The following is a 14,987-nucleotide window of genomic DNA, read 5'->3' as shown; positions in this document are numbered from 1 at the left end:
GTAAACTATCGAGTACGAAACATTCCCTAAATTTCAGTGCAACCCAAAATCCCGCACGTACGACAATAGGCAATCGGCGTACGTGCGCATTCGGCATATTAAGACAATGCTTACATTCTCAACTACGCTGAATCTTGTCGATCGCGCTAGCCAATCGACCTCGCCTTTAGAGGACCCCTCATATCGGTAAATCCCTGAGAAGGGAAAGACGACCAATAGTAGATGTTCCCCACCTTCAGACACTTCCCGATTTAGCATGATCAAGAAGTACCTTGATTAGAAATACCATAAACTAAAGAAGACTTCTGATTGGACACGCTAAGAAGACTAAAATCTCATTGGCGACGCCATAATCAACAAGACAGCACTGATTGGAGACGCCAAAAAGAAGGGAACACTCACCGACTACCGCATGGCCGAGAGAAGGCTTTAAAAAGAAGACGCCGGCAAGGCACAAGCACTTATCTTATCGAAAAAGAACAAGTCAAGTAATCGCATTCAAGCAATCAGAAAATCCAAGCTAATCACGCAAAGGTTATTCTATTCATCACAAGTGCTAGATAATTAAACATACACAATCAAACGTAAAAAAGGAAAACGAGAACTAACAATATCAGTTCGCACAGTATACACAATCATAACTTCAAAGAGCCGCTCGAGGCAAATTCAAGAAACAATACGAAACAGCTAAATACAACGTGCAGAACTAAGACGTAAAGTTCCATTCCTAATTAATACATAACTATAACAAGCCATACACTCCAATCTGCAGATACGTAAAGTTATCTGCAAAACACAATACAAGCAATTCAAGCAACGCCGCATGCCGATATACAAGGATGCGCGTGGGTTTACGACTTCGCTCTTCTACGTGTATTATTCCGTCAACACGTGCATTACATATAGAGGACCAGCAAGGCGTCAACTTTTTCCTGTACATGCAACAGACGTGATCGCTCAGTGCCAATAACATATACAAATCAAGAAACGCAAGCACTCAAACATCATTAAAATTCATTATAATACAACTAGTGCAATTTTAGCAATAAAACATATACTAAATAACAAAACTACTCTTTATTGAATATATGTACTATCTTGTCCACTAGCCTGCAATCCTATCAACATCTAACTCAACATAAGCTCACACCTAACTAGATATTTAGCCCTCCTCGCCCGGTACTCTATTTTTAGACACTGTTAATATAGTGTTATTGACGTCTTATAATAATTTTTTTTAAATATTTTAATTGCTTTTATTATGTTTTTATTACTTATGGTAAAATTTGAAACATAAAGTATTGCTACAATTATGTTTAAATTTAATTGGTTCAATACTAGGCTATTTGAATTTTATGTGAATTATATAATTATAAAAATATTAGGTGAACAATAATTTTTATTTTATTAATAAAAGATTTTATCATTTTCAGGGATGCACTAATCTTATATTAAAAGAATTAAGGAAACAAAGTTGTATCTTCTTTGGAATCATCATTACCTTTGGTGTCTTTGAAATTGTGGGTTTGATATTTTCACTAACCTTATGTTGTGCTATTGGATCTAATGGCCGATATAAAGCTTAAATCAAATTTTTTTTATTTAATTATGATTGCTGTGCCAAGTATTCGATACTCTTCATATTATATCTGACATTAACTTAGCATATAATATTCACTTTGCTTAATGAAATATGTATAAAAAAATTACTTAGTAATTCCATATGTAATACAAATTTCATCATATGATTGTCAGTTTTTAATGAATAAAGCCGAAATTACGGTATCTAGTCGATTTGTTAAATGGATATTATAAAGTAAATAAATTGTAATGTTTAAAATAATCTAGCGCGCAAAACAAATAAGCATTTCAACTAAGAATGTATTTGTTTTATGTATTAATCACAGAATTTATAATGTACTAATAATATATAATTATACTAAAACGACTGAATCATTGTTCATAAAAGAGATTATATTTACTAGAAAATTTTAACGTAATAAATCGTGTAATGAATAACAATCTTTCACAATTTTTTATACTTTTATTAAATAATAAAATATACTTGAAATATATTTTTATTAATTTAAAAATAATAAAAAATATTATGTATAGATATATTCTATTCAAATATTTGATTAGAAATTTTATTATGGTAATTGTTTAATTAGTTTTTTGTTAATAATTATAATATATTTCTTATTGCATAATGAACACAAACAGTCGCTGTAGAATTTAATGTAACTATAATGTAATTCACTCTTTTTAACAACAAATTTATTAAAATATAAAAAAAATATAGTTTGTTAATATTACACCTATTGTAAATTATTTGATACTTCCAACAAAAACTTCCTGAACGAAATCTGATTTTTTTTTATCGTGTATTGATATCTATGCTTTTTCTTAATATAGTACAGTTTATTAATTATTAAAACCATGAATTAGACCATTATTCAATATCATTAATATTTTTATTTTAATATTAATTCGGGTTAGTTATTTTCTAACTAACTAGATTATGCTTATTTTATTATTGTTATAAAAATTAAATGGATAATTCATCGATAATTTGATGTTTTTATTTTTTTTTATTTTTCATAAACTATTTTTCAACAATGAAATTTTTATTTACTTTTATATTCCAAATTTTTAAATCATTTTATAATTAATTCTAATATTATATGAATATATTATCGTATCAAATATCCATAACTACACCAATCAGAATTTATTTTCATTATTACGTACTACAATCTGTAAATATCTTTCTATTATATGTATCCCAAATATATTAGAATTTCTATTTATTTTTTATAATAAAATTAATTAAAAAATAAGGCTTTAATTATTGTTATATAAAAGAGAATCAAATCCTTTTTTAAAATCCATTATCCCAATATGTTTAATAGTTGTCTATTAAATATTATTATTATTCTATTTTTTTTTAATTTAGTTTATTAGTCTCGCCGTAGCGATGCAAAGGAAAAACACGTGGAAAGGCTGAATATATGTACAGCGTGAAACTTCGATGTAAGGAAGGCATCGTTTATTCTGTTTTATTAACAATTATATTATTACAGTTCTATGATTACTTCTAGTGAGGGAGAGGAAATTATTCTATTGCAATGGTGAGATTGCTTCTTCGTAATGATGGCTATGTCGATGTTACAGGGATTAGCAATGGATGTTGATTATTAGGTTCTATGCTGACGTTATAAGGATCAGCAAAAACAGTCGGCTATGCTCATCAGAGGAGCATGGGAAGATGGTAATGATAGTTGGCAGTGCTTAGCAGCGAGAATTAACCATACTCCAAAGGGGGTGTGTATTAATGTCTCTGTGGTAGTTATCATGGAAATCGACCATACTCAAATAGGAGTATGGGAGTATTAGTGAGCTAATTTATTATATGTAATATTATATTAATTATAATTATATTAATAATAATTATAATCATATAATGATTATATGCAAGAAAGATAAATGATATACCTTCGAGAACGGAAGGACTTGATATCATGAGTTTGATAGTCGACTATTTGTAGAACGGCAGTCTGCCTTTGACGGATTGTTGTTTATGCGGACTGGAGAAGTGAACAAACGTTCTCTACAATTATTGCACTGAGAGAACGTACTGCGCCACTTTCCTGGCAAAGACTCCGTGCGAACCGTGGCTTGAACGAATAATTGAATAGTGGTACTTTATGAACTACCGACACTGCGTACTGAATGACTGCTTAACTTGACGCACTTAAGTGATTATAATTATTATGGCTTCACTATTGACTTATACTAGCTTTTTATTGCAGAGTCTGGCAGAATTATGTGCGTGTCCATTGTAGACTGATTGCCAGGTATGCGGCTGAGTTTAGTAGCTGTGTGAGTAATAACTGGTACCCGATTAATTTAGAAATACTGTAAGCAATAACAGATGAGTGAACGATTGGTAAAATTATAGTGAGCAAAAACTGATGACTGAGTAAACCATAAAAGTACATTGAGCTCCGGTGCTTGGTGAGCTGTTCTTAAATATTCGTCTAGCAGTTTACGATGCTGGCAACAGTGCTTGGGCTTGTTGCTAGGCCAAAAATCTTGATGACGTCAGAAATTGAGCTCCAGAATATTCGAGAAGTACAGAGGACACAGCTTTAGAAGGTTCGAGATTTTCATCGACGTTGCTATACGGAAATATTGTAAGATATTTGAAATTAAGACGTAGACACTTTAAGAATTCGCAGAATCAATGTTTACAAACGAGCGTCCAAGAGCTTTTACTTTTCCCATCTTTAAATTCTTCGAAGTTGCTCTAATCCCGAATACTAAAATTTAAATAATTATAAATGATCATTAATTTAACAAAATCTAATGAATAATTTATACTTTGATTAACTAACAAAACATAAATCCGCGATAATTACGATGTAAAGCAATTAGGATCGTCTATTCCATATTTGATGTACTAAAACTTCAAATATATTTTTTCTCGCTAATTTCATGTATATCTTCACTAAAGAGTAATAAAACAGTAAGTAGAACATTTTAAGCTACTCTTTAAAAAAACTAATATTTAAACATAAACTAATACACACAAAAATAAATGTCTAAATATTCTAAGTAATTGTAAAATAAATTTAAAAAAAAACGATCAACATGTACAATTACCAAGCTGATTGATTAGAATAAAAGGCTTTATTTCCAAAATTTTATATTTTAATTTATATTTTTTATTTTTAAATTGTATGTTATTATTATAGTAGTTTCTAAAATTAACAAAAAATGTGTAAAATTCAAATTCGACTCATCTATGAAGCAAGGAAATAATTTGTTTTTTATTTAAAAACAAATTAAATTTATCCTTGTAAGCCATTTTTCTGACGGCAATTGTATTATTCCGAATTGAAAAATTATTAATTATAAATATATTAAATAATATAAAAATCTTAACAAAATGCACGATATATTTTATTTTGAAACAAGTTTTGAAATGTTAATGTTAATATTACATTGTAAATATACTTTTGCTTGTTGGAGATCAATTATAACTTTAATAAATAAATTAGTTTATTTACATTGAACTTGCAAATAATTTGCTTTAAATTCACAGGTATATAAAATAAATCTTTTTTATTTAAATTAAACATAAAATACTTTTGTAATAATGTATATTATTTATTATTTCATATTTTTAATAATAATTAATTTTCCAATATTAAATTTATTTTATTTATATTGCTCCTTTGTAAACGTTTTAAAACTATATAATTTTCAAAATGTCGCTTGTAAAAGTTTCTTCAGTTTTAACAATAATAAAATTCATTTCTTTATTGAGCTAATAAATTTATGTTATATAATAATCGATCGACTATTAATACGATAGTATTAAACAATTTTGAAAAAATAAATGAAAAATTACATCAATAATAAATATGAAAATTTATTATATAAAAAATGCGATTTTTTCAAGTTAAGCACTATAATTTTAAATTTACGTATGTTATCACTATATTGATGCACACAATAACTTAAAAAATTAATTTAATTTAAATTTTTTACTGTCAATAAAATTATATTTTCGTTCAAATCATCTTTTTTTTAATTTTATAAAGCTTGTAAGATTGAGTAAGATAATTAGATTTTTGTATTTAAAGAATTTATATCGAGTTCACTTTTATGTGAATTGAATTTTACGCATGCGCATTTTAATTTTACCATGTTCCTTGGTTAGAATTTTTTAAACAATATAAATTGTTCAAGTGATATTTTATAATATATCAAATTAAGTCATTTCAAATTTCATTTTTGATATTTAATACAAATTAACCATTTAAGAAGTTAAAAACATTTAAAATTGTAATTAAAAATCTTAACATTTTATAAAAAAAAATTATTATGAGGTAAAAGTATACTTAAATATTAATTAATTCATAAGGCTACTGAACATGAGTAATTACTTATTAAGCATTATATTTAAATTCAGATAAAATAGTAAAATTGTATCGTGCAACCTAGTAGATATTGTATGATGATAATAAATGTATTGTAATATGGACCAATTTTTTCTATTTACAGTTTTGTTAGTTCGTTTATATCGTATTATATAAATGTTGTTGTAAAAGTAATTAACTTTATTTGTATTATTATATAATATTATAATATTTATTTATAAATACCTTTCATCTTAATTTTTATGATTTATATGAAGCTTAACATTAAATGGAGTAAAAACTATATATCAATGTATTACTTTTTTATTATTTATTTATCATTTTTTATTATATCACTAAATAAAATAATAAACACCTTTTTGTACAAGAATTAATTTATTAATAATTTCAAACATTACTAAAAATTTTTATATTTTACAAAGTATTTTTTTGATTATTCTGTTTAAGACATACGTATGTATGAAAGTTTAATTAGAATTGTTTTATTTAATAATGTGTAACTATTAGAAATTAATATGCATGTAGGTAACATTTTTTTTTCTAGAAAAAAGATAAGTTTATATCACAGGAAAAATTAATCGTATAAATATTTATGTTAATATTAATTAATTTTAACTTTCATTTTAATAATACTTGTTACAGATTACCTTTGTATTATTTTGTATAAAAAAAATTAATGTTTATTTTGAATAGAATAACAGTTAAAAAATGTTGACTAATATACAAAATGTTAGTTCTCAGTTAATGAAATCACCAAAAGAATTAGCATCATGGAATTTTCCTTTATCACAGGTATATTTATTTTGAAATTGATCAATTATTAAATCTTTATATATTTAATATTCATCTTTTGTAAATAAAAAATCTATATTCACTTAGTAATTTTATTTATATAGTTCAAATGTTTATAGTGTACTTCTGTTAAATATAATGTTTACAAAGTAAATAAAATATTAATAAGTAAAAATTAATATCTATTAAATAATTATTTGTTTAAAGTATGATTATTATTAATATTTATTTATAGATATTAGAGGAATATTTCAATTTACTGCCAGAACCATGTAAAATTCATTATGGTGAAGCAGCTCTCATTATTCAGAATTCTGTAAATGCCTATGTGCGTAGAGTAGAAGAAGTATATGATGAAACAAGATATTTAAGTCAAAAAATAGTTGTAGAGTAAGTAAATTAATAACAATGTATTTTACATTTATTTGGTACTATTTTACAATTTTGTTTTCAATTATGAGTTAAATATAATAGGTAATAAAATTATAATCGATAATTCAGGATAAATAGTAAGAGTAATCAATTAAGTAAATAAAAAATGAATTATTGTCAAATACTATATTAATGCAATATAAGAATATAAATTCAAAATTTTTAATATACAATGTGATATACCTAGAAATAGAAACTATGAGAGTAACATATTAACAGTGTTATAGAATTTATTAAGGTAAGTGGTATTTCTTTTAAGAGCCTTACATAATGGTACAGAAGGTGTTTATCCTAGTATAACAAAAAAAGGAAATAGAACAACAAAGAATTTTATGTAAGTATTTTTATATTTTATTTAGTAACAATATCAAAGAAATCATGAAATTTAGAAAGAACGTAATGGAGGTAAGAAACAAGAAAATTAATTGATGGTAGGAACTTAAAATGTTTTTAAATGCCTGATTAAAGTCTTTTAGAAAAGAACACTTGTTTTGTTATGTTCTTTATTATATAGGATATTTATAAGTATTTATAATAATTTTATTTTATTTTCTTATGCATCAAAGTTTTTAACTGATATAAACTATATCCCATTATTGAAAAAAGATATAGGCTTATTTTTATTTTATCATATAGTTTAATCTAAAGTATTTCTATATTATGTAATATTATATTGTCTATAATATATTAAACTCTCATTTATTTTACTTTTTAATTGTATATTTCTGAAATTTTATATCATTAAATTTATATTATAAATTTATTCAATTTTAAAACGAGTTCTTGAAAAGGCCCAATTTCGTGATTTCTAAAATAAATTTTTTTTAAGTTTAAAATAAAGCATTTTCTAATATATATCCTGTAATAGAAAAGAAACCAGAAATGTTCAGTATCTATTATTCAGTCACATGTTTTTTTAAAGCATTTTATCAAAATTCATTTTAATACTTTTCTAAAATTAATATGTGCTTTAACACAAACGAATTTATTTGTAACAAGTTAAATATGATTACATGCTAATTGTTTTAAAACGATTAATCAAAAAAGATTTTTTTTATACGTAAATGTGCAATTTTTAATAAATTTGCGCAAGTAAAAGTTTTAGGAACTGTACTCGATACGTTTAAATTATCTTCTTTATGGTCACTATTTAATGTTACAAATTTCATTAAGATTACATTAATTTATATGACTATTCTGAACAAAACTATTTCTCAAACTAAAATGTTTAAATTAAAATAAAGTCGTAAATGATCATAGTTCTTATTAATTTTAACTTATTTTATCATAGTTTCCATAAATTTAGAGAAAAATATATGTAACTAATTGTTTTCTATTTAATATTCAGGCCATGTATGTGAGAAATAAAATATAACAATTCTAATTTAATTTTTAAAATCATAAGTTTATAAAATTAATTTAAAATTTACGATTTCTCGAGTTGTTCAAACTTCTCCAAATAATACAAGTTTGAAATTTTGAATAAAACAATTTGATATTATGTCAATAAATTTTAAATAAAAAATATTAACTTAAGACCTAACATGAATATAAAATTAGACTGCATGGAATTAACCTGTGCTTATTTATTGTAAAATATTAGTAAATGGTTTATTGTGTACTTATATATTGACATTGTAACAATATAAGCTTACTTTTACAAAAAATCTATTTTAACGGTATAGATCGTTACAAACATCATAACATAATAATTTGTTATAATATTCTTTACGGTGACTCTTGCTGATTATTCAGTTTTAATAGATAAACATTATAAAGAAAAGGTGTAAAATTAATATCATAAGTAATATCATAAATAAATGTTAATTTCTAAAATGATAAATATGGGTAAGATGTGTTTGAGACAGACGATCATCAGATAATTCTCTCCAATCACAATTCACAAATTAGAAAAACTTAATAACAAATATGATCACAAGAAGAGATGCACAATTTATTACCGATTTAGTTTGTAATATTTTAATACTTTTCATGTTACATATAATTACATACAATTTTCTATGTATACACTTCAAAAAGTATATTTTTACATTTTAATAAATGCTCACAATAACCTATTTTTAAAATAATTGTGTAACAATTAGACATATTTTATTAGATAAAATAGGTTTATTTCAAAGAAAATCGAGGCTATAAATTTTTTATTAAATCATTGTGAATATGTTTTACGAATTTAGTAAGAGAAGTCTTATAGACTATTAGTGATATTTCATTGTAATATTTATAACTAAAATGGAAGAGTTAATCGTATTTCTATCTATATATATATATATATATATATATATATATATATATAACTACTATATAAAAGCTTGCAGAAATATACAAATGACATTTCAACGAATCTTACTGTGCACTATAAGACCATAGACGACAATATTTATCAAATTATAAATTGTTTAAAATTAAAGTTAAGATCTTTTTCTTATATATCTTAACGTTTAACCTCATTTATTACATTAACTTATTTTTTTAAAAAGCCAAATTACCAATTTATCAACATGGGCAGAATCTAACATCGATTTTTTAGTACAAGAATCCAATCACGTTTATATGATTTTTTGATCACTAATTGTGTCTTCTACATGATCAAATATTAGTAGTATTCAATAATTAAATAATCAATACTATTCTAAAAATGAAGTATGTATAACTATCGATGAGATAGATTGAGTACAATTGATAATTAATGAGACGCTTTTTTATCGCGATGTATTTTAATATACTGACTGTAATATCAATACATCTTTCAATTCTTAATTCAAACCAAATAAATTAATTTTCTATGTAACACTAAGTACATATATACCACAATATACTAGAACTAGAATGAATAATGATACAAATAATTATTCTAAGATTAAGCTATAATTATTAGTAATATTCTAAGTTCTAAATTCTAACTGTAAAATTTTCGTTTTATCATCAAATTTATTTTCAAATTCTGCTTACTTATTTCAAGCAGTAAGTCTTGAATTGATATTAATTCGGACATAAAGGTTTAATTAACTAGACAGATTTCTCATTGATAAGTATTGTCAGTACATTTATATATGGATTGCAAAACCAAAATTATTGTCTAACTACGAGGAATCTACTTTAATTGGAATATTGTAATCAACCACAACTAATATTTAATATTTTTGTTACTTTAAGCTGTAACCGCTTCTTTGTTTCAATAACGTATATTATATACATTAAATATACATTAAAAAGCAACATAATACTTCTATTACATCGTTTGTTTTATCTTCTGTTTTATCATATTTAAACTAATTAATTTTCTCTAGTACGTCAATTTTCAACACAAAATATATACATAAAAACATACTTAGATTTTAAATGATACAAGAAATATAATAAATGCAAAACTATTATTAATGTAACCGAAAACAGTAATGATAAGGTCGTTTTTACTTCTTTCTTGAAAATACTTAAAATAACCTAATTTCTACCAAGAAATAGAAAAAAAACAATTGAAAAAGCAATGTTGAACTAGATATAATAATAATTTGCGAAATGTAATCGTCTGCTGTAATTTTGCTTTTAAATTTGAATGAATATACGGTGCGCCAAGAATACTACCTAATAACACTACATCTTAAAAAAAAGGGTTATAATCAATTTAAAAGTTAGTTTTTTATATTAAGCTTTTTCTTGAACAAAATTATTTTTTATATTGTACATAATTTATTCATTATTCATGCAATACTGCTTGAATTAAGATTAGGCAATTATAATAATGTATTTCACATTTATTTCTCTAAATATCATAATGGAAACATAATATCGTTAGATTATTATTATTATTTTGTTTTACACAGTAAATACAATAAGTTTAGATCAAAATTAGTATGCATAAACATTACATAATTAATATTAATAAATATTTAATTTTAATTTTTAATTAAAATTGAAATTTAATAAATTAATTGTATTATCATAATAGACAGATAAATATAACTTTGTTTAATGGAAACATTGAATTAGTTTTTCTTTTATATATTTGATAATTGTTATTTGAGTAAAATATTTCGAATACTATTTCTATTGAAATGCTATTATGTTTAATCAATTTTAGATTAAAAGAAAGCGATGAAAAGCACTTTCAAAAAGAGCAAAAATCAAAAAGGTGTTTAATCGATTTTACTCAATTCGAATTAATTGATTTTGATCAAGAAATCGGAAAAAATATTAATTTAAAAAATCACGAACGAAAATCAATGAAGTTTATGCATCGCTGCTTTTCACAATTGCAGAATTCTCATGCAAGATTATATATTGATGTCTTTGATAAACAAGGTGAAGCTATCGGGAAAAAATATGATTTTCGGTAAATATAAATTTAATATATTAATGCCTTTTAATGATATTTCTAAAAACACTTGAAAATATATTTTAATGTTAATTTTACTGTTATGCAAAAGAATAATTAAGGATTCTTATTATTAACATATATTTTTTAATTATTATATTCAATTTAAGTAATTCATAAATTTGTTTAATATACTATAATTTTAATCATGATAGTTATGGAATTTAGATCATGATGCATGAATACAGTTGATATTTTAATCTCTCGTTTATCTAGACGCCATAATAGTCTATTGATTTTGTGTTACATATGAAAATATAGTATTTTTAAATGATTTTTAATCTTTATTCTAATATTAACTTATTTATATTAACAAATTAACAGTATGAGATTATCTACATTAACGTATAGAATAAAAATAATTACTTTATAAAATATATATAATTTTTGGTAAAAAAATCGTTTTACTTATTAAATAAATTTTCATAACTTTGAAAATACATTTAATAAAAAAACTACATAGTTCTTTATTATAATAATATTTGCATATGCATTTTAAAACGGTCGGAAAGAATCTTCCAGGGAATTATATATATATATATATATATATATATATATATAAATAATATAGTTGGATAAAGGAAGAGTTAATGTTTAAAATATAAAATACATAAAGTAATTGTTTATACAGAAATTTTAATAACAAATTTTTTTTATTATCCATATTTGGAATAGTTACATTTTTTAACAGTTCACATAAATTTAAAATAAACGTTTTATTTAAATTAAAAATATGGAATCAGAGTTATGTAGAATAATAATATAGAATAATAATAATTTAGAATACTTTAAATCATTGTTTGTTTCATAGATGCAATCAACAAATAATTAAAAATGGAACATTAGTTGAAGAATTTACTCCGAAAGATTTTGAAAATATTATTATTACTGAGAGTAGTATTTATGCATCGTCTACCATACTGGAAAAAAATATAAAAATTCATAAAACGAAACAATTGTTATCAAATAATATAAGAGATGAATTTCAAAAAGAAAGTAATGGATGTAATGTAAATGTATATAATAACTCAGTAGAAAATTGTCAACCATCCTCAGAAGATGCAGGATGTTTTAATATATATCACAATGAATCACAAAACTCAGATAATTGTACATTACTTGATAGATTGGATCAAATAACAGTACAATTTTCAGCAAACGATAACGATGACGAAGACTTTTATAGTTGTGATAAAAATTTCGATAATACTGAAACTTACAATGACTGTCATAATTTAATTGAAGAAACAAATGCTTCAAATGTTAAAATACAATTTGTAAATAATGGCTATAAATTTAATTATTTATTTCAAGAAAATCAAACAATAAGTGATGAAAATAAAACAAATACATCTAGTACAAAACTTAAGACTGTATTTGATAATGGAATCACTATAGAGAAAAATAAACAAGTTATAAAAAATTATTGTAAACGTAGAAATAGTGAAAATACCAATAATGAATCTGTTGATACGCAAAGTAGTTCAAATTTTGAATTGAGAAGGTAATTTATCAATAATTATACTTTCATTTTAATATATTCTTAATCCTTTTTCATCTATTACAGAAGCAAAAGACTTAAACAAACAAATATTTTAAATAACACTATATTTAATGATGAAAATTTATTAAAACCAATACCTTTTAAAGATGGAATTCCAGAAAAATTAATGAAAAGCAGAAAAGAATTTCGATTACCATGTCATATAAATCTTTTAAGACGTACTCCGGTATGTACATCTTTATTATTTTCAATAAAAAAGTATTTATTATTTCTTTCAATTCTATAAATAATAAAATTCACAATATTTGGTAGAAACGTAAAGTTATAAAGGCAAAAAGTAAATTATCAGAACAATCATGTAAAGAAACATTTGAAAATAATATTAATCAAGAAGATTGTATAATTAAAAATATGAAAATGACATTATATTCTCCTTCACGGTCTCAATTTCTAACAATGAAAGAAGGTAATGTTTTTTTTCTTCAATTATTTAATTTTATATGAAGTATGAAATTATAATTTCTATTTATCTAGTAAAATTCAAATTAACTATTATGTCCAATTTATGTATAGTAAGATGAAAAAGTAATGGTATTTAATCATATTTAATTACAATTTAATAATTTGTAGAAGATTATAATGGATTTAAAAAATCTCTCGATGAAACATTTAACGCAAAACATTTTGCTGTTAATTATGATCCAGTAACAACATTAACAATGGACCTTTTAGGTTTTCATTTAAATTATACAAAGGATGATTCTCATTTAAAATTTACCAAAAGAATGCGGACAAATAACTCAAGCTTTCTATCACCACAATGCACTCCCTCATCATCACCTCTTCCTGATAATATTACACCACCAGTATCGCCGAATTTAAATCTCATGTCATCAGAGACAAATTTTGATAAACAAGATACAAATCGTATAAAATCTGTATATAATTACGAAAAAATAGTAAAACATAAGATAAAAAAAATTTATGAAGAACTTGATTTGCAAACTGATGAAGATGAAACTGTAATTAGATGGCATAAAGAAATTAAACCAAGATTAATAGAAGCTGAGCGCAAGCCACCTTTTCGAATTCACGAATATGAATCACGAATTATAAGAAGATTGGAATCGTGTGATCGTAAACTTGAATTTGATGAAATAGTTCGTGAAGAACCTCCTTGTGAAGTTGCTCGATATTTTTCTGCTACTTTACAATTGGTAAGTTTCATATTTATAGAAATAAATTGTTCGTGCTTATTAATAGATTCTCAATATCACTTTCAATAAATATTGCAGTTTAAAATTGTAATTGTTCAATATCTATATTCAAGAAATTATTCAAAATTATAATTATGAGTATGTGTAACTTAATTATTTATCTTTGCTTATATATATAACATTTATTTATATTTTTCAGGCCAGTACAAATAATCTTAATATAAATACTAATGAAGATCTTAATAAAAGTATAGAACTTATATTACTTGATTGAATGTTTTTATACGAGTACTTTTAAAACTGTAGTATAATTCAATTTAAAATTATACATTATATTATATTTTAATAAATATATAACCAAAATTACTTTCTTTATCGATTTAAAAATACTGTAAGATTATATAAATCATAATCATGTAATATCCTAATGAATACTCTCAAATTTACCATAAAATTAATTTAATTGGGAAATGTTATATATATATATATATATTAAGAATTTCTAATATTTCTATTTGATATATACAAATATTTTTTTTATAATGGTTTCATATACATTTACAAAAATTGTAAATAATTCTTTTATGACACAATTTTGTAGTATTTAGGTGTATTTAATTTAATTTAATTTAATAGAATTCTATTGTATTTAATTTAATAAAAATCATACAATCTTTTGAATAAAATTACATCTGATA

At 23.4% G+C, this 14,987-nt stretch overlaps 2 protein-coding genes across 2 annotated transcripts in view; both read left to right on the top strand.

The window, feature by feature from the left end:
* LOC105366545 (tetraspanin-8) overlaps positions 1–1,744 on the top strand; it is a 13,513-nt gene extending 11,769 nt beyond the window's left edge. The window contains exon 4 of the mRNA XM_011505032.1: positions 1,434–1,744. Within this exon, the coding sequence (XP_011503334.1) occupies positions 1,434–1,586 (153 nt within the window). The 3' untranslated portion in view covers positions 1,587–1,744. The remainder of the gene's footprint in view (positions 1–1,433) is intronic.
* Positions 1,745–6,633: 4,889 nt separating this feature from the next.
* Positions 6,634–14,628, top strand: LOC105366566 (uncharacterized). Its single transcript, XM_011505059.1, has 8 exons — positions 6,634–6,740; positions 6,976–7,130; positions 11,275–11,526; positions 12,380–13,072; positions 13,136–13,298; positions 13,385–13,538; positions 13,703–14,289; positions 14,489–14,628. Exons 1-8 carry the CDS (start codon positions 6,657–6,659, stop codon positions 14,561–14,563), a joined length of 2,163 nt encoding a protein of 720 aa, XP_011503361.1. The 5' UTR covers positions 6,634–6,656; the 3' UTR covers positions 14,564–14,628.
* Positions 14,629–14,987: the final 359 nt, after the last annotated feature.

This window comes from Ceratosolen solmsi, unplaced genomic scaffold (assembly GCF_000503995.2).
Source record: "Ceratosolen solmsi marchali unplaced genomic scaffold, CerSol_1.0 scaffold49, whole genome shotgun sequence".
NCBI classification, from domain to species: domain Eukaryota; kingdom Metazoa; phylum Arthropoda; class Insecta; order Hymenoptera; family Agaonidae; genus Ceratosolen; species Ceratosolen solmsi.
This window is presented reverse-complemented; position numbering and strand designations above follow the sequence as displayed.

Coding starts and splice junctions, on each gene's coding strand:
- LOC105366566 (XM_011505059.1), top strand. CDS start 6,657: ATGTTGACTAATATACAAAATGTTAGTTCTCAGTTAATGAAATCACCA. Junction 7,131..11,274: donor AGTCAAAAAATAGTTGTAGA/GTAAGTAAATTA, acceptor AATCAATTTTAG/ATTAAAAGAAAGCGATGAAA. Junction 13,073..13,135: donor TCAAATTTTGAATTGAGAAG/GTAATTTATCAA, acceptor CATCTATTACAG/AAGCAAAAGACTTAAACAAA.